Here is a 19,500-nt window from a genome sequence, read left to right as displayed (position 1 = left end):
CCCCTCTGTTCTGCTCAGAGCTCCTGGATTCAGAGACTGGGGAACGCAGTGTTCTTGAGCAAACCCCTTTTGCTTCAGGCCACTGGGCTAAGTTTCTGAGGAGGCCTGCCCTATGTGATCCCTTCCCCTCTGCACTACATGGAGGCAGAACCACCACTTTTACCCAGAGGCTGGCAGTGCCTCCCACAGACCCAGGGGCTAGAGTGTTTTCAGATAGAGGCTGTGTTTTCTCCCTCAGAACCAGTCTCAGAACTCAGGCCCCATCTACAGCTGTCATCTCAGTCCGGAAGACGCAGCGAACCATCAGCCTTTTGCAAGATGGGAGATTGGCCTTTATTGTGGGCTCAGAAGGGCACGATAGCAGAGCATACAAGAGGACGGGGCAGCACTCCGGCCGGTGGGGCCGAGGCAGGCAGCAGCAGGCCCCCCCACAGCAATGGCGGCAGTGGCCTCACTTGCTGCACTTCCTGGGGGAGCATCTGCACTGCATGGCGTTGAGGACCTCGTGGTAGACAACGGAGCCGTTGGCGCAGTGCAGGGCCACCTGCATGGGCTCCGTCCGCGTCGGCGAGCAGCAGGAGCACTGTTCCTGCACATCCTCAGTGTCGATGTTGTACACGGCTTTGCTGGCACATTTACCCTGCAGTGGAGCAGAGAGGGGCGGGGCATCTCGCTGATAGAGAATCCAGGGTGGGGAGGACTCTGAGGCAGCCTGCTTCCCCCACACGCCCTCCTCCATGCAAGGCAAGCCTGGCCTCGCCCTGAGAAATGCAGCACAAAGGCAGGTCTCAGGGAAGTCTGAAATGTCTTCTGTCCAATGGTGCCATCACACCCAGATTCCTCTCGCTGTAATTTCTATGAGTGTTTGATTGATCTTCAGGAAACACAGTCCCCGGCTTCCATAAATAACTCTCCATTCCCTTTGAAGGACTTGTTGAATTTTTCCTCAGTTTTTTTCTTCTGGGGTCAAAAGTTCCCAGTTACTTCAATAAAATATTTGCTTTTTTTAAAAAAAGGCTTCTAGTTTCTTTCACTTCTCCCTGTGAGTTTTCCAGATCCTTCTAAAATGTAACTAAGAAGATGTCTCAAAACAAGGGATGCCCTCCCAACCTAGGCCTCAGTGAAGTCGGGGACCCTTACCTGGCAGTAATGAATGTCCACTTCCTCTTCGGACCTACAGTTTCCCACTTTAACATACTGCAGACTGGCAGTGATATCCTTGCAGTCAGGCTCCTCACCTGTAGGACAGGTGAGAGATGGGACTCAGGCCTGGCTGCGGTTCTATAGAACACTGTCCAGCCCAGTTCCCTCACAGGGCAGAAAACAGTAACCAAATCACCAAAGCCAGATACAAGGAGGGGAATTATGTCATCCTAATTCACCCCCGCTCTTCATATTCAGATATATAGTTATTGCTGGGTTTCACTAACTTAACAGTACAATTTTAATTGCAGGAGGAGCCTAGATTCACTGCTTTGGTGATGTGGACCGATGAGACTCGTTTTTATATAACTGTAGACTCTAAAAACCATAAAGACTGCAGCAATCCTCTTATTCTTGTAAAAATATCCAGAAGCTAATGCGCAATGGAGTGCCAATAAATATAAGTAATAACTATCCATCCCTGCCTTTGTGTTAATACGATAGGACAATATTATGGCCACATAAGGGCTCTCACTGCCTTTGTGGGGGCCAAGTAGACCCTGGGAGCCCTTATGGAGTCCTCTCTTTGGATATAGCTGCCCCCGGGTCACTGGCATGGACTTCTTTACATACAGCGGTTGGTGGCATTCAGATCTGAATGCTACTTGCACACTGAGAATGCTAAGATTTAAGGACAGCTCACCATTCCCCATATGAACCCTGGGAGTTTTCCATTCTTGGATGGCTCCTAACTATATATTAGCCTGCCTCTCAACTTCCAAATAATTTCATTTTAAAGCAAAAGCATGCCAACTACATTAAGAGGATGAATAAGGAAAACAAATTCAGGCCAATATACTATATTCTGCCTCTGTAGATTTAAATTCCTGAGCCTGGCTTATTTTTCTTATGAAGGGTCCTGGCTTCCTGAATGCACCGACCAAGAATGGCCCTTGTTGCTAGTTTACAGATAACAGTCTGGACCAAAGGCCACATGCAGAGTGCCTAGGGGGAATTCATCTTCTGATGGTTTACTGACTTCATGTTCTTAAACCATTTAAAGGGAATGGTAGAAAGTGATGCTTTTGGAGTAAGTTTCCTCGCTCTGTAACTTGATTACCGCTATTACAGGGACTGAGTACATGATCGAGAAAAGAATGAATGATTGAACATTGAAGGTATTTATGTTTTCACTCTTCCTTTCTCTACGCAAAATGAACATAGGCTTAGAATCAAAAAAAAAAAACAAACCTTAAACTAAACTTAAAACAAAAAACATGAGTCCAGGCAAATAAGTCTATCTATCTTCAGAGAATACAGCATTAACATTGGGGTCCTGAAAGTTACTTATGCTCTTAAACATAAGCACATGTTGCAAGAATACGGTCTGATGTGCAGACTTGTTGAGCCCCTTCTCCCAAGCTGCAATGAGCTATTAGAACCAACCAGTATGACATAAGTGCAAGGTCAAGAAGGGCAGAGAATAAACAAGGGGAGGTTAATAAACTTAGACCAGCCTTATAAATCCTGGAGAGGATCCTATGTTGTCTGCAGATAATATTAGCCCCCCACAGCACATGGTGGGGGGCTAATATTATCCAGCTGGTGGCTTCTCTTTCTCTCCAAGATAGTTGTATGACACTCAATGAATAGATGTGTACTGAGTGTCTGCTTTGTCAAGATTATGGATGGAGGGCACCTGTCTTCAAGGAGCTCTGGTTGGAGAGAAAAGATATTCTCTCATGACAGGACTATGAGCAATCCAAGGCTATGAGGAGAAAGGCAGATGAGAGGCTAGAGACAGTAAGGAAGGAGTTTGGAGAAAACGGGGAAGAGACTGCTTCACAGGCATTTGAAAGGGAATGTGAGCAGGGGTGAGTCTAAGAACATTCAGGAAGGGGTGGCAGTTCCCTGCAGGCTTGAACATAATGACTGGCCGGTGATCAAGAAATATCTTTCTGGAATAAAGCTCGCTCTAAAGAACAGTCCCTGGCTTGGTCTGATGGATTTCAAGGGACAAGCTATTGGTAATATACTTACATGTGTCACAGCAGGTGCCTGGAATTTTCATGATTTTCCCCTTAAGAAAACAGCAAAGTCCCAAATTAATCACAAACAGTACACAGTGGTCAGCTTTCAGGTCATTCCACAGGCTAATTCCTGGCTCTGGACTCACAGCCCTGAGTTTAGTCTCCATATGTAAACTGCACTTTCTCATCACAAATGTGAGGGGAATGACCACCCTACCTGACCAGGCTGAAACAATTCTGATTATTCTGAATTCTCTCCCAACTGAGTCACCAGGATCAACATTCCTAGGGCAGACTGGAAATCAGTTTGCTCTCTCACCTTCCCATTCAAGGATCATGCGTTCAGTCTCCCCCAAGGGAAAGGTTTTTTGTTTTTTGGTCTTTGGTTTTTTGTGTGTTTTTTTTTTTTTTTTTAAGTCATCATGTAGTACAGAGAGTTTTGTCTCTCCACGGGGCCCGATCTTATAATTTCACTGACTCGTAAGCTGGGTCGGGGATCTCCCTTGGACACTGGGAAATCACATCTGGGCTGGACTGCTTGCTGTTCAGAAGGACTCTTCTTAGAGGAGAGATGGAGACGGTCAAGGGGAAAGTAGAGCCTGAGCTTCGGCTACTCACTCCCTCAGCCAGACATTTGTGCTCATTGAAGGGCGGGCAGCCTGTGACCCTCTTCTCCCAGATGTACTCTCCTCTCTCGTTGACCTTGCAGAAGTGACTGTCACAGCCATCCTGGAGTGTCTCATCACGCTGGGAGGGAAGAGGGCAAATTTGAAGACAGTGTTGGGTTACAAAGCCACTTCAAACCATGCCCTGGACTCCTGGGAGTTGTCGAAACAATTTGGAAGACTATGGAATAAGAATGAGACAGTATCTATACACACACACCCAGAAGACAGAAAAGAGGTAGAGTCCTTTTACAACTTATTTACTAAGAATAGGACTGCATAAATGTAGATACTCTCCCAAACTCTTTTGACCACTCAAAAGCTTAAAGAATTAAGACATAAGGAAGGTAAACTGGCTAATCAATAACTGAACTAAAGATGAACCAGGTTCCACCTCCCAACCCTAGCAGCCATTTCTGGCTTTCACAGATTAAAGTTGGTTTCACCCTGATTGCCTTTCCAGCCTTATAGACATCATGGGGCCGTATACCAATTTGTCGAGAAGACTGTGTGTAGAGACTGTGTGTAGAGCCAGAAGGAAGTTAGAGTAATCAGGGGGATCATTTCATAAACTATATAAATGTCTAACCAATGGACTGTATGCTGGAAACTAATAATAAAAAAACAAAATTTAATTAAAAAAAAGAATGACGACGACCAAATCAAAGAGAAAATTCTGTGCCTTCTATGAGTTGCTCATCTTTTCTTTACAAAACCAGAAAGAAGTCAATATTGACCCAAACTTAGTCCTTCTTTCTTGAAGAAAAGAGCTCCAAATAGGAAACCAGGTATTGAGACAAGGAGGATTCCCAAGTTCAGCTGGCTCCTACCTTCAATGTCATGATCTGTCCTCCCCTTAGCTGAATGGTGCAAGCCATAGGCAGACATCGCCCACAGCACTCGCCTTGGATCTTCTCTTCCTTGTAACCCTGCATCCAGAAGAAAAAGCAATCTTAGTCAACCTCCCCTGAACATCCCAATTATAAGGAGGCTAACTCTGCCAGCTTCTCATCTCTCCCAGAGTCCAGAAACTCAACATCCAGCTCTTTTTTCAGTTCTCAATCCCCTGGATAGAATTCCTTCCCTCCACAGAAGTATACCTCGCTCAAGTTCTAGCAGCCAGGACTATTAAATTAGACCTCTCTCCTGAGCTCCAGACTTACAAGTTCAATTGTTTACTTGACAATCATTCATCTTATTGTCATCTTAAGACTTATATCCAAAATGAAACTTGATTTTTGACCCAAATCTTATCCCTCCTCAGTCTTACCTAGCTCAGTAAATAGTTTCATTACTCAGTTTCTCAAACTAGAAATTTGAGAGTCACCCTTGACTTCTCCCTTTTTTTATTTCCCTGCTCATCACCAAATCTAGCCAAAAATGGATTTCGAACTTTTCCACTGCTTGTTGTGACCAGTGTCCTCTATCATCACCTAAAGTAATCATCATCAACCACTAGACTCTGACAATAGGCTTAATTTGTCTTCCTACCTTCATTCTTCACTACTATAAGTCTTCACATATTTGCTAAAATGACTTTCTTATATACGTGTAGTCATGTTACTCCTCTGCTTAAAAACCCTCAGTGTCGTTCTGGTTCTGGTGATGACAGAGTAAGTAGCTCATACTGGACTGACTCTCCTGCAGGTAACAACTTAAAATTATTGACAAAATATTTAAAACAATTATTTAAAGTTAATGGATAGCCAAAATTAGGAATAAACCATAAGTTATTTGATCCTTGAAAGAGGGAATCACAAGAATTATGTTTAAATGGCTTTTTCCATGAGGGCAGTCTGCATGGCACTGGACAGCTGGAATTTGAATAGAAAGAAAACTGTAGTTGTATTTGCCTGAGGAGTCAGAGAACAGTTTGAAATCCCAAGAATAACTGAAAACTAAAGGGGAAAACTCTGGATAAGAGGAAGTGGAAAGGAGAAGCCCCCAAACCTGCATATAAATTCCCTTCAAATCCTTGGTTGACTCCTGAATTATATATATACACAAAGGAGCCTATGAGAATCCCAGGAACAAAACAGCAGGTGGGCAGCTCCCAGAGCTGAGCAGGAATTTCAGCTCCCACACACCTCAGAAGAGCCAGGGTTTGCAGTCTGAATCCCACCAAGCTGAAAGGGCCAGTTAAACACTTTAGGTTTCCACTGAAATTTCAAAAGAGCCAAGAATTAGAAGTGAGAACTAGATCTAAAGATTGAAATATTCACCCTGGGACTAAGAAAAATATTGAAATAGACCCTCCCCAACGCAGTTTAAAATCCAGCTTTGTTTAAGGTGAACCATCAATAATCTAAGATAGAAGCAAATTTGACATTCCTCAGAGGAAATAACAGAATTAAGAGTCTCTTCAACGTACCTTCCACCAATATCTAAGACATAGTAAAAAATTTCATGCACAGGAATGGAAAAATTTGATCCACACTCAAGAGAAAAATTACTCAAATCGGAACAGATACACAAATGACCTTGGTATTGCAAGTAGAAGGCAAGAACTTCAAAGTAACTATGATAAATATGTTAAAGAGTCTAGAGGAAAAGACGGACTTAATGGGAAAAGAGATGAGGAGTTTCAGGAACAACCTGGAAAACTAAAAAACAAAATTCTAATAGAAATCCTAGAACTAGAAACACAGTACCCTAAATCAATTAACTGCAGAAAAGAAAGGATCGAAGAATTTTAAGACTGAGCCATATAAATTGTCCAAACTGAAGCAAAGGGAGAGAAAAGACTGAAAAAAATATACAGAGCCCAAATAACCAGCAGAACAATATTGAGTGGTCTAATATACATGGAATTAGAGTTCCAAAAGGACAGGAGAAAATGAAGCAGAAAAAAAAGTAATAGATATTAAATAATAAATGATTTTTTTTCCCAATTTGATCAGAAAATCAACTCACAGATCCAGGAAGTCCATGAATCCAAAGAAAGAAAAGTATAAAGAAAACTACTCAGAAGCATATACTCAAACTTCTGAAATCCAAAGATAAACTGTTAAAAGCAGCCAATAAGGCGGGGTAGGGGGATGCACACAGGAAAATAACAATAAAAATGGTAACTAACTTGTCATCAGAAGCAATACAAGCCAGAAGGCAATGGAACAACATATTTAAAGTGATAAAATAAAAAACCTTCAAACTAGAATTCTATATTCAGCAAATGAAGGCAAAATAAAGACGTTTTCAGATAAATGAAATTTGAGAGATGTAACTCCATTTGGCCCACACTAAAAGAAATGCTAAAAGAAGCTCTTTTTCAAACTAAAGGGAAACGTTATAACATGGAATTTCAGATATACAGGAAGGAAGAGCACTGGAAATTATAAATACGTAGTAAATATAAAATACCAATTTTAGTTATTTTCTTAAATTCTGTAAAAGACAATTCATTAAAGCAAAATAATAACAATGCCTTGTGAATTTATCTCTCATATAGAAGTAAACTATGTGACAACAACAGTACAACGTATAGGAAAAAGAGTACATTGTACATGAAATCGTAAATTATTAAAACAAGGTAGGCTGTGATAAATCCAGGATGAATATTATAATCTGTAGAGTAGCCATCATTATCTGATTCATGGATTATTTTAAAGTATTTTATTTAATTTCCAAATATTTGGAGAGAAGTATTTATAATACTTGTTGTTAGTAATTTAAATTTAATTGTGGTCATAGAATATACTCTATGATTTCAAAATTCTGACATTTAGCGACTTTTTATAAGGCCCAGATTTTTCGATTAGGTACAAGTTGGTTGATATCATTTTCTAAATCTTCTATATCCTTAGGGATTTTCCTCCCTCCTTGTTCTATCATTACAGAGAGAAAAATATTAAAATTACCAACTAAAATTATGGATAAGCCTATTTCTCCCTCTAATTCCATCAATTTTTGCTTCATATATTAGAAGTTCTACTGTTTGATGCATACATAGTTAGGATTCTTTTGTCTTCTTAATGAATCTACTCTTTCATCACTATGAAGTAATCTTTATTTTGGGTAACATTCTTCATTTTAAAGTCTCTTTTGTTTGGTATTAATATACCTACCTCAGTTTTCTTATTCTCAGTATTTACCTGGTATATATTTTTCCATCCCTTTATTTTCAAACTGTCTGTCTCTTTAAACTGAAAGTGCATCTCCTATAAACAGAATACTAGTTGGGTCTGGCTTTTTTATCCAAGTCTAACAATCTCCATTTTTAATTGGGATTTTGTTTTGCTCATTTACATTTAACGTAATTATCCATATGGTTGGGTTTAAATCTACCATTTTGCTATTCATCTGTTGTCTTCTCTGCTACTTGTTCTATCGTTAATTCTTTTCTATCTTCTTTTGGTTTAATTAAGTTTTGGGTTTTCTAGTATTTTATCTCCTCTATTGGCCTTTTATCTATATTCTTCACGTTACTATTTTAGTGGTTACACAGGTTTATACATTTATCAAACTACAACAAACTATATACTTCATATCTGTGCATTTTATTGTAAGTAAACTATATACCTCAGGTAAAAAAAAAGTTCACAAAAATTTTAAAAGTAAGACCTTTTATGGCTTCCCACTGCATTTAGGATAACATTCAATCTCTTTGGCGTGTTCTGCAAAGCCTGACATGGTTTGTTCCTATTTTTCTGACCTTATCCATACCACCATCCCCTTGCTCTTGACAGTCCACCCCTGAGCATCTTCTAGAACCATAAACGTGACAACCTCCTCTCACCTGAGGGCCTCCGTGTATGCTTTTCCCTCTACCTAGAATGCTCTTCCCCATTCTCTGTATAAAGAGCCCTTTCTCATCCTTTAGTAGTCATTTTAAATATTCCTCACAAGGTCTCCCAAGATACAACACACGTGCGCACATGCGCGCGCACGCATGCACATGCACGCACGCGCACGCACGCACGCACGCGCACGCACGTACCCACACACACATTCTCTCTCTCTCCCCCACTTCTCCCCACCCCCTCTCTCTCACACAATTAATACAATTTGAAATTTTCATTTGTCTGTTTAGATGTTTTTGTTCTCCATGAGAGGCATGTAAATTCCAAACTATTCTGTGCTGTTCATGATTGTCTCCCCACATCTGGCCCTTAGCAGGAAGTCCTATATTCACTGAGATGAGTTCAGCTAGGAATTCCTTGAAAGAGGCCTAAAGTGAGTGTCCTTCATTTATATCCACATTGAAAAAAGCAGCAACTTCCAGACAGCAGAATTTCACTGTCTTGCACAAAATGTCCCCAAACTTGGGAGACAATAGGATAACCAACTTTATTTTGCAAAGAAAGAGTATTTTAAACAATGTTAACAAAATAAAAACCAAAAAGCTACTATCAGTTATCTCATCACTGCAATAGAATTGAAACTTTTAACTCTCCCCATCACTCCAAAAAAAAAAAAAAAAAGAACATAATCTCAAAATTTTTTTAAAGAATAAATTTAGTTATGTGAGAAACCAAACACGCTGTCATTCTTTTTTGCATTTTGCCACATTTAGCAATGACCTCTTAGAGATTCCTTTATTGAGGGCCTGGGATTTCTCCAACACGAATCTCAAGTCAGTTGGAGAGCCCAGACAGCAGACCTGGTCCCCTCTACATCACTCCCTTTTCACTGCACAGGGACTGAATGCTCCCAACCAGCAAGCAAGGCTAGGAGTCAGTAAGCTTGCTCAAAAGTGAATTTAAAGATTTGTACTCCTAAATCAAGCTTCTGAACTTGATATGTCTTCCAGGAGTAGGCCATAGAGAAAGTTGGTGAGGACCAAGCTCAGCATAAACCAGGGCTACTGGGCACAGGCCACACACTCCACTGGGAAGGACACTGCTGGAGTTTGAGTCCATCAGGTAGTCTTTCACTGGTGAGCTTTAACCTGTGTTTTCAAAAATGCATAGGTCCTGGAAGGTGTAGGACCTTAAAATGGGAGAGGAAAAAAGAGATGGAATAAACCCGATGAGTGTATATAAGTGGTGACAGTCAGAAGGAGAAAATAAAATAGGGCTTCAATCAAGCAGGACTTCCCAGGAGTTTGGATTTGGCATCATTTAGTGAGTCTTAGGGAAAGAGATAGAAAGACCTTGCACTCAGCAGGCCCAGGTTAAGGAAATTGGATGAAATCTTTACAAGAGAAGTGAGGGGACAAGGACAAATGGAGGAGGAGCTGCAAAGTGAAGGGATGGGGCAGTGGGGGGGGGAGGGGAATCCACTCCAGAGACAGAGGGAACAGTTAAGCAAAAAAATAAGGAAAGATAGAGGGTATTATGGGAGGAGAGAGAACAGGAAAAAAAGAGAGGTCAGAGTTAATAAGAGAGGAGTGATGATTTTAGAGCCGTGGTGGGGAGTTAGGAGGAGGAGAGGGAGCACGGCAGAATCCAGTGACAGGACCCTCCTGCAAGTCCTCTGTTGTTGAAGTCCAGAACACAGCTGCACTGGGTAACAGGGCTTGTTTGAGCCCTGCTGGGCTTCCCGGACATCGTGGGCAGTGGTATGCGTTCCATACGTATCCATACGCATGTGGAGAAGGGCATAGACACACACACACACACACACACGGACAGTGCTGAATGGGCTTTCACTGGATCAATCATATGGCTCCAAATGTCATTCTTGCTCCTCTTAGGAACAGCTGCTTCCTCTGCCTGCTCAGCTAAGTTCCCAGTCAGAGTTCATTTGTTTAGATCACAGCAGTCAACTAGTCCTGCTCCCCTACCCTACCATGCCCTTAAAACTCTGCCTTGCACATGTCTCATAGTCCCTTTTTATAAACGACATCTGCTGCTGAAGGCCCTCCGGTCTTATCTCCCCACTGCTGTCCTTTTCTAACCCTTGTTCCTGTCTGCCAGTCTGTTCCCTATTCCCCTATCTGAAAGGCCTTCAACCCGGTTTTCAAGGCCAGCTCATGGTCATGCCCCTCCAGGATGCCTTCTCAGTGCTTCATGTCAGAGTGACATCTCTTCCTCATCCTTTCCTCGAGAGTTCATCTGTCAGGCTTTGTGCCTATTACCTACCAACACAAACCACCTTCTTCTGGTCTCCTTGTAGGCTCCCCACTGGGAGGGAAGGAAGGACTCACATCTCAGGCGATGCTAACACTTCACTCTGATGTAGGCAGTTCAAGCAGAACTACCTAAACTTAATTCATCACAGTTTTCCCAACCTACAGGAGGCCTCCCTGAGGCCCTTCATGTCAGAGAAGTGTAGTAAGACCAGCTAAGCTAGAATGGGGGAAGTGAGGCAGGTTTCAGCAAAGGTTGAGAGAACCACGGGAGGAGGACTAATCTAGGAGTTTCGAGGGGGAGGAGGTGGGTACACTGCTCTGGGGAGACATCAGAATTCGGAAGGAAAGGAGAAAGAGTACACAAACCCAAAAGGACCATGGATTTAAAAAATACTTAAGAGACCTATCTAGACTGGATTCTAAAGCTGGAACTCCTGAACGCAGAGGAGGTCACTGTGCCTGCTTCTGACCACCAGAGGGCACTGTCAGGCCCGCAGGACAGGGTTTCTGTGGACCTCCTGCTGCACTGATAGCGATTCAATGAACGTCCGAAGTACGAGGGAAGCCACAAACTCCAGACAACACTATTTCATTCCGTATTCAAGCCCAGTTCCACTCTAGGGGTTATTACACACACACGAACACGCACACACCTGCACCCAAAACCCTAAAATATCAACTGGGATTTTTTTTTTAATAGCAAAAACATGTACTTAGTTAGCCTCTAATTGAGGCAGGAATGTTCTTTTTAAATGATTCTATGAGAAATAGCTGTATCTGTTCCACGTATATTTTATTAAGCCTGTTTTGAGCATGACACTATGCCAAGTGCAGATGCAGAACACTCTCATCCTCAAGAGCCTATAAAGCACCTGTACGAATGTTCCTCGTCCCTGTCCCTACCCCTTCCCGATGTCCCCTATCTCCTGGCCGGCTGTGCCACTCCCCTTACCAAGGTCTCCTCCCCAGATTCCACCCCAGACCCCACCTGCTGCCTCACTGAGGACAGCAGTCCCTACCCCCCACCGCCTTTACACCATCTGAAAGAGCTGTTACTATATTCTGTGTATCGCTCACAGGAAAATCAACTGACCGACTGTTGCGGAGACATCTTCCTCAGAGTTAAGGTCCGGCTCTGTGACTTGGGGCTAAGAGTCATGATTAAAACAATAAAACGCTGGTTTTCATCTACCAGACAAGAAATGATGATTCCACACTCTTCGGAATCTACCCTCAGGAGGGAATCAGAGCAAACATAGTCATTGTGACCTGGCTAAAAACAGGGCGAAATATTTTAAATGCCCTAAATATCCAATAAGAAAAGTGTATGTTGTGACACATTCATTCCAAGGAATATTGCGTAGGACCTTGCACACAGTACTTGTCTGATAAATATTTTTGACTAATTTTTAATGTTTTCAAAGAATGGTAGTGATGTAGGGATGTTTCTTAAAATGCTGCATAAAAAAGAATATTGAACGGTGAATATGGTATCATGAGCCTTGCAAATGTGTTTATTTTAAAAACACAGGAAGAAAGTGTTTAAAATCTACAAAACTAAATTATGATTATTTCTGAGAAATGCAGTTTGGGTGGATGACTTTTAGTTTCTTCATTAAGGTTGTCAAACATGGTCCATAATCAGAATGGACAAGGATCCAGTTCACCCCCCAGGTCCTTACCACGGGGCAGGCCTCGCAAGTGGTCTTCTTGCACTCCAGCTTGAATCCAGAGATGGTCCCCACCTGGACGGTGCAGTGGCAAGTCGTGCACACATCAATCATCAGACTCTTCCCAGGCTGGAAACAGAGGCGCCATGGTCAGGCTTCTCAGCACCCCAACCCCTGACTTTCCCACTCACCTCAGCCCCATAAGCTGTCTGCCTCATGAGTGGGGGCCCAGCCTCCCATAGCTGCCCTGAGCCAGTGGCCCACTCCCTTCCCCGCCTTCCCACCTCAAGTATGCCAGAGAGGGAGCTGGGGCAGTGGGAGAGAGCGACAGGTGGAAATGTGCACGACGACTTCAGAGCCCTTCCCTGCAGGAGAAATGCTCATGTGCGTGGGGTGGGCCAGGAGGTGAGTGCTGGACAGGAGGCCCAGGCACTAGAGCTGGGAAGCCAATCCAGCCTAAGCTCCAGGAGGAAGCCCTGGGAAGCCCTGGAGGCAGCAGAAAGTGTGTCGGGGGTAGGTCTCCCCAGTTCATTTCATTTCCACATTAGAATGACCGAGTGGCCCACCCTTCTCAGAGCACCCCAACCCTCGCCCTCAACTCGCCCTAGAGAAGAAGGCAGCAGCTCACCCCAATGATGGTGCCATTGAGTATGCAGGCGTCCACGGGTTCTGGGGAGAGAGAAGCACAGGCATGAGCGTCCAAACCCCGCATGCAGCCGATCACGTCAGGGCCTTCCCCTGCGGTCTGGGCTTCTCTCCCACGTCCGCTGGTCCTCTCCCCGCCCCACCCCAGGATCCTGTGGGTCCTACTGCCAGAGCCCACGGTGGCCTCACTTCCCTCAGGCCTGCAGGGAAGGGCAGGCTGCCTGTTTCCACCCAGCCCTCAGTGAAAAGACCCCTGTGTGTCCTCAGAGGGGTTGGTGTTTAAGTGGTTCACACTTCACTGGTGAGTGGGAGGATGTTTAAGTTTATGAAAGAATGATATTCTACTCTGGGAACTTGAAGGCCCAAGGTAAAAATCACACAAAGAATTCAAGCAGGTGGTGGAGAGTTGGTTGTTGCTGTTTGTTTGTCTGTTTGTTTGCTGGCGGGGTTAGGGGTGGGAGGTTAGAATGCCTTTCCCGAGAACACAGCAAATGATAGAGAAGGCGGTCCCTAGACTCAGAGAAGCCTGGTCTACGGCTCTCTAACTCACATGGGCCAGTGGAGGTAGTAGCAGTACCACCTCACAAGGCTGTCGTGAGGGTGACACAAGAGAGTGGTATAAAGCCATCACTGGGCACGGTGATGACCTTTGGGAAATGAATGAGAGAAATCTAACAATTTCTTGAAGGTCATCACAAAAGCATTGGAATGGATGGGAAGATTTTAATCCCGCCCATTTCCCTGGGTTGCTAAAAAGGAAACTAATTCCAGAGCCCCTAGTGGAAAGAGAGGCTCCAAGGTGGGCCCCTGGACGGCGTGCCTTACCACAGTGACAGGTGGGACAACACTCCGAGGTCTTACAGCTCAGTTGGAAGCCCGTGGGGCAGGTGGGGACATCCAGCTGAGGGCAGGAGATGTTCCTCTGTTGCACGAAGACCTCCTGCTTCACGCGGACACACTCATTGATGAGGCAGGGTTTCCCTGGGACGGCCCAGTGGGAGCCAACCTGGAGTCAGGACACCAGAGTCAGGCAAGGCCAGGGCCACATCCCAGTGGGACGTGCACCGTTTCCTCAGGGAGCTGGTTTGGGCCCTGGAAGTGAGCCCCAGCTTCCTGTCGAAGCCCCACTCACAGGGTAAGGCTCACAGAGGGCATGAACTGGCTCATTCCAGGTAGTGCAGTGAGTCTGGGTCAAAGTCACCCTGACCAAGATCATAGCTCATAGCCATGTGTTTTCCCACAGACACAGGTTTCGCCACCTGAGTAAGCACCTGAGGGGAGCCTGGGATGCTCCCTTCCCCACCTAGCACTGGCTGGAAGCTGAGCTCAGAGACGCCAAGGCACTCACACTGCGAAGCAGAAGCACAGGCTGACACAAAGGAGATAAAGAATAAACCCCAACCCACGGCCCGCCAAGAGATACTTCCCACTAGTATGGGAAGACAGCAAGAGACTGGGGTGCTGATGTTTGACCCCTCAGCCCTGCAACCAGTCCCTGAGCTGTGCATAGGTGGCCTGACCCCAAGAGTTGGCTCCAGGGGCAAAGAACACTGAGCGTGTCCAGAGCATGACTCAGAAAAGCCACGGCGAAGGTTCTGCCTGGAGGTTCGTCTGTGTGCGCCAGCGTCCAGATGCATCAGTGGGTGCACTCCCCCGCCCTCAGGGCCCGACCTGCTTCTCTCAGCTCCTGCTCACTTTCTTCTCTTTCCAGATGAGAAGCAGAAAATGCTAGACCCTTGTAATCACTCTCTTCACCCCGACTTCTGACTCACCCTGACCAAACGTTCCCAGGGCAGGCCTGGCCCCGAAGTCCAGACCTCTCCCCTCCGGTTATTTACCAGCTGAGCCTTAGCCATGGGCTATGTCAAGAGGACCCATCCCCACTCACCCTCGCTGGTCCCTGACATACTCCCAGCAGCAGCAGCAGAGCCATTGCTGATACCCAAGTCTCAAAGGTAAGATGCAGATTTGAACTGGGGGAGAGAAACTCAGGTCCCCTGATGTTTTATAGTCACTGATGTGGATCTAAAGGAAAATGAGGGGCTGGGAGTGGTGGGAGGGGGGCAGGAAAACTGAACCCCAAAGGGATCAGCTGTCAGCCCCCATCGGGATGGAAACAGCCTCTAATCTGAGCTGGATCCTGGCCCTGGAGAGGAGGGGTAAAACCTGCCCGATTCCAGGAAGGACGGGGAGCAGAACAAATGAAAGGGTCGGGGAGGGACACGGGGCAGGAAAATCCATAGGTAACTTGGATCAGAAGTGGGAGGTGGAAACCCATGAGGAGAAACTCAATGAGTCATTCTGCTGTCACTGAGCAGGAGCAAGGTGATGGGCCTGGGCAGGAGAGGGACAGGTTCAGGGCAAGACGGTTAACTCTGTGCCTTCCTTTCTAAACAAAGTGTGTTTGGGTCTTACTGGAAGAACACAGAAGCGGGAGGCCTAGAGGTGCACCTTACAGCACCTGCCTTCTGAGGCTTCCGGGGCCTAGAACTCCCCGCTTCAACCTCATGAATCAGAGTGAAAGAACTGCTACCATCCTGGCCTCTGGACTAAAATCCCCCAGGACAGAATCCTATATGTTTCAGAAGAGGGCTTGAGAAGCATCCAAAGTGAGAGCCCGAGGGCCACACAGGAGATGGCCGACTGCTCTGCTTTAGGAGAACGAATTTGGCTGGGGTTGGGGCTAGGCAGAGAAGACAAGTGTGGGGAGACAAGGGGCTAGCAACATGGCAAGACGCTGCATGGCAGTCAGAGTTGCAGAAATAGCCCGGGGACTTGGGGAACAGAAATATTGTTTGCTTCTCTGGGATACAAATTTCCCTGATGGGAATCAGTGATGAGGTCAGAGGGCCCCGACGGGGCTGATGTGGTACAGAATGGCACTTGCCGCCTGTGGAGTCTGGCAGCATGGAAGGCCCACAGCACACGCAGGGTGGTCAGGCCATCGCTATACCAGCTGCTCAGGGAAGCAGGACCCCAGATTCACAGGAAAGCTGGAGCACATAAATCCCTCAGTTCACAGAGCTCTCAGGGAGGGATCTGGGCTTCTCCCAAAATCCACAAGACCGGGAAGCCCAGCTGACTTTCAGATAACACTGGATTAACCAACCCCCTGCGGGGAAAGCAAAGGGCAGGGGATGAGCTCTGATTTTACAGATGAAACCGAGGCCAGCACTGGACCACAGAATGGACAGCCAGGCTCATAAGGTCATTGCCCTCCTTCCCAGCCTGGGGCCCAGACCTACGTTCTTCAAGTAAGACTGGGAGTCCCCCCGTGGTGAGCCGATCAGCACCTCACAGGCAGATGGCAGGCACCTTCCACAGCACTCGCCTTCATGGAGGACATAAGTGAAGCCCTGGAAAAACACAAAGAACAGAGTGAGGCCAGGCCAGCAGCAGAGACACAGGTGTGCTTATCTGCTCCACAGGTGTACTGAGCCCTGGGGTTTTGCAGAGAGACAGCTGGACTGAACATCTGCATCTCTGTCATCCGTCATTCTCAGGATCATGCTAAGAAGTACCCAGGATCATGCTAAGCATCAACCATTGAGTCACTAAGTGAGGTCTTAACACCAGCTGAAGAGACAACCCTGCCCTCTGAAAGCTTCCACTTTGAGATTAAAAATCCAGCCCATGGGACTATTAAAGACAACCCAGAGTTCACTCGGCAGCAGCTAGCTGACTTGATCTTCATCACGGCCAAATCCAGGGCACCTCACTGACTGGAGGGAAACATTCAAGATGCCTGGGATCCAGTCTCAGCGCTAACAAGGCTAACTGTCTGTAGGAGATGAGCACCTTGGTCCCCAGACCTCCCACCAATGCACAAAATTGGGTTTTCCCGAGTAGTTACTTGACATTTACCCAGCAGTTTATGGGGCACAACGAAATGAGAGAACAACAGAGAACCACCTTCTCCAGAAAGCTTGCCAGAGAGACCAGCATCCTGAAAGTCTGCCAGCCCATCTTGCCTCTTGGAGGTCCTCTTGGAGGTCTTCCAAAGTTTTAGGAATTTGCGTTGAAATCCTCCACTGAAAACTCTGACGCAATGTACAAAGAATAGGCAAAACAATGACGAGTGTGATTGCGCCAAGAGCCAACAGGAGAGAACCCAGAACTGGGCTTCATCTTGAAGCTCTTTCCCTAAGAGAGAAGGAACGCCTGCAGCTGTTCAGGATGGGTGAGGATGCCAAGCCTGCTCTGCTCCCCGAGCACACTCACACGCAGGCGCGAGTCGGAATATGCACATAACACTGGTGCCCCTCTCTGGGGGAATGTGAGCACTCCAGAGACTTGGCTCAACTTTACATCACCTCCATGGGACCTACTTACATCCCAACCCACGTCACCATGATACCCAGTGAGCTGTCCCTAGTCTTTTATCAGCTAAGATTCTAGTCATTTATTTGCATCTCTGTTGTACTAGGAACTTTGGAGGAGCCAACAAATTAAGATGATACTATCTAGACACCCTCTACTATAAGGCAAAGTGCCATGAAAGAAACAAAGACTCAGGGAGCAAAGAAGAGTCATCGATACCTTTATGGACCCAGCATCGCTCTTGTGCACCCCTCTCAGAGTGCTGGGTGACCTGGATGTGGGTATTCTTCATGTTTTCAGCTGCCTCAGCCATGGGCAAATACACTGTCGATATCATGGATGACTCCCAGGACAGATGCTTTGTTCCCAAAACCCCACCAATCTCTCATGCTCAGGTCCCCCTAGCCATGCCTCTAAATTTCCCGGCTGCTGTCTTTCTAAGATCCCTCTCCACCTTCAGCATCTCCCATTTTCTTGCTGCACAGCCAGGATTCATTCTATATTTTAATCTCTCTTTTCCTGTACCCCTCCAAATCATCAAGCTTATATCTGTTCAAAATACACATCACAGACCCTTCTCCTGATACAATAGCCTCTAGACAGCCACGTTTCTACCATACGGCCTGCGCCTTGCACAACAGTTGACTGGACCAGAGTGGGAACTGAACAGAGGATTCAATCCATAGGCTGAACTGAGCCCATCAATTTTCTTCTTGAGAGGTTTATCTATCAACACAAAGACCGAACGAGTCACATTGGACGGGGATTAACCCTGGATCTAAAAAGTCATGTTGAGTTGAAGCCAGATTCAGTAAAGCCATGTACAAATGAAACTGATGGGAAAGCAAAACTTCTCCCCAGAGGAAGGTGACCTGCAATGAGGAGCTAGAGAAGATAGGCACTGAGAAGCATAGACGTGGGGACTCGGTACAAATGGAGAGAAATGCTGTATAACCGGTTATATATCTTGCACTTTATCTTTGAGAGTTCTATTTCAGCTAGCTTGAGTAGATTGTACCCTTTGCAATCAAAACCCTCTACTGAAACACAAAATATATTTAGCGCCAATTTTATAAAAATGACCTCTAAACAGCTATCTCTTTACTTTATAGTGAGTTATTTCCATTGCCTCCCACGGCCTATGGGAGGAGATAGAGACCAACAGGTTTCCAAAACCTAGCATTCCCAAAAGATACACCTAGATACCACAGCATCATCCTCTCCTGAAGTTGCCTAGCAACTCCACTCCTCCTCAGTACCAGCATTGCACGGAGGCAGCAGATGAACTGAATAGATTCCTCATTTCTGGATTTTCTTTCATGGCACTTTGCCTTATATTAGAGGGTGTCTGGATAGTATCATCTTTCCATCATCCAACCATATATTCCCAAAACAGTATCAAGAGCACTATCTTCTCTGCTGTTAACATGTACAAAAGCAACCACGAAGTGTATGTAGTTGTCTACCCTGGTTACGCTTCTTTTATCATCATTATCTATTGATGATACTGCATTAGTAATAATAATAGCATTAAACCAACTAGCAGAATTTGACCCACAATTCTCCCTGCATAGTATTGCTCCCTTTTTATAGGGTCTGATCAGTCTTAAATGTGCGAGAATAGAGTCCCCATAGGAGCCTTAGGGGCAGGCCACCAAGAGAAGAATTCAAAACTGAGTTAGGGAACAGTAATCATGTTTTCTATACTTTGAATTATTAACATGGTCTGAAAAATCACCAATCTATGTAAAAACACTATAAGACATTGAAACTGGAACAACCTCAAAATTCAGAACATATATCTGTTCTAGGGATGGGCTAAGGTGATGTCTAAAAAGAGAAGAGATAGGAAAAAAATCAAGTCCTCTTTTCTAGGCATTTAATCCACATCTCTGCTCAAACCTACTCCATAGTCCTGTAGACTCAAGACCACACAATAGGTATGACCATTAGCCAAGGACTGAATTCCAGAAGGATAACATTGCCACCCTTTCCTCGTGCTTCTTTTACACAGC

General features: G+C 45.3%; 1 protein-coding gene across 1 annotated transcript in view; it reads right to left on the bottom strand.

The window, feature by feature from the left end:
• Positions 1–326: 326 nt before the first annotated feature.
• The window catches only part of VWF (von Willebrand factor), a 124,971-nt gene continuing 105,797 nt past the window's right edge, over positions 327–19,500 (bottom strand). Inside the window, exons 41-49 of the mRNA XM_023533934.1 lie at positions 16,411–16,521; positions 13,991–14,171; positions 13,149–13,189; positions 12,533–12,649; positions 4,669–4,767; positions 3,792–3,920; positions 3,184–3,223; positions 1,141–1,238; positions 327–640 (exon numbers count right to left, since the gene is read on the bottom strand). Of these exons, the coding sequence (XP_023389702.1) occupies positions 452–640; positions 1,141–1,238; positions 3,184–3,223; positions 3,792–3,920; positions 4,669–4,767; positions 12,533–12,649; positions 13,149–13,189; positions 13,991–14,171; positions 16,411–16,521 (1,005 nt within the window). The 3' untranslated portion in view covers positions 327–451. The remainder of the gene's footprint in view (positions 641–1,140; positions 1,239–3,183; positions 3,224–3,791; positions 3,921–4,668; positions 4,768–12,532; positions 12,650–13,148; positions 13,190–13,990; positions 14,172–16,410; positions 16,522–19,500) is intronic.

The sequence above is a fragment of the Pteropus vampyrus genome, unplaced genomic scaffold, assembly GCF_000151845.1.
Source record: "Pteropus vampyrus isolate Shadow unplaced genomic scaffold, Pvam_2.0 Scaffold116, whole genome shotgun sequence".
Taxonomy (NCBI): Eukaryota; Metazoa; Chordata; class Mammalia; order Chiroptera; family Pteropodidae; genus Pteropus; species Pteropus vampyrus.
The sequence above is the reverse complement of the archived record's forward strand: the minus strand, read 5'-3'. Positions and strand labels throughout refer to the sequence as shown.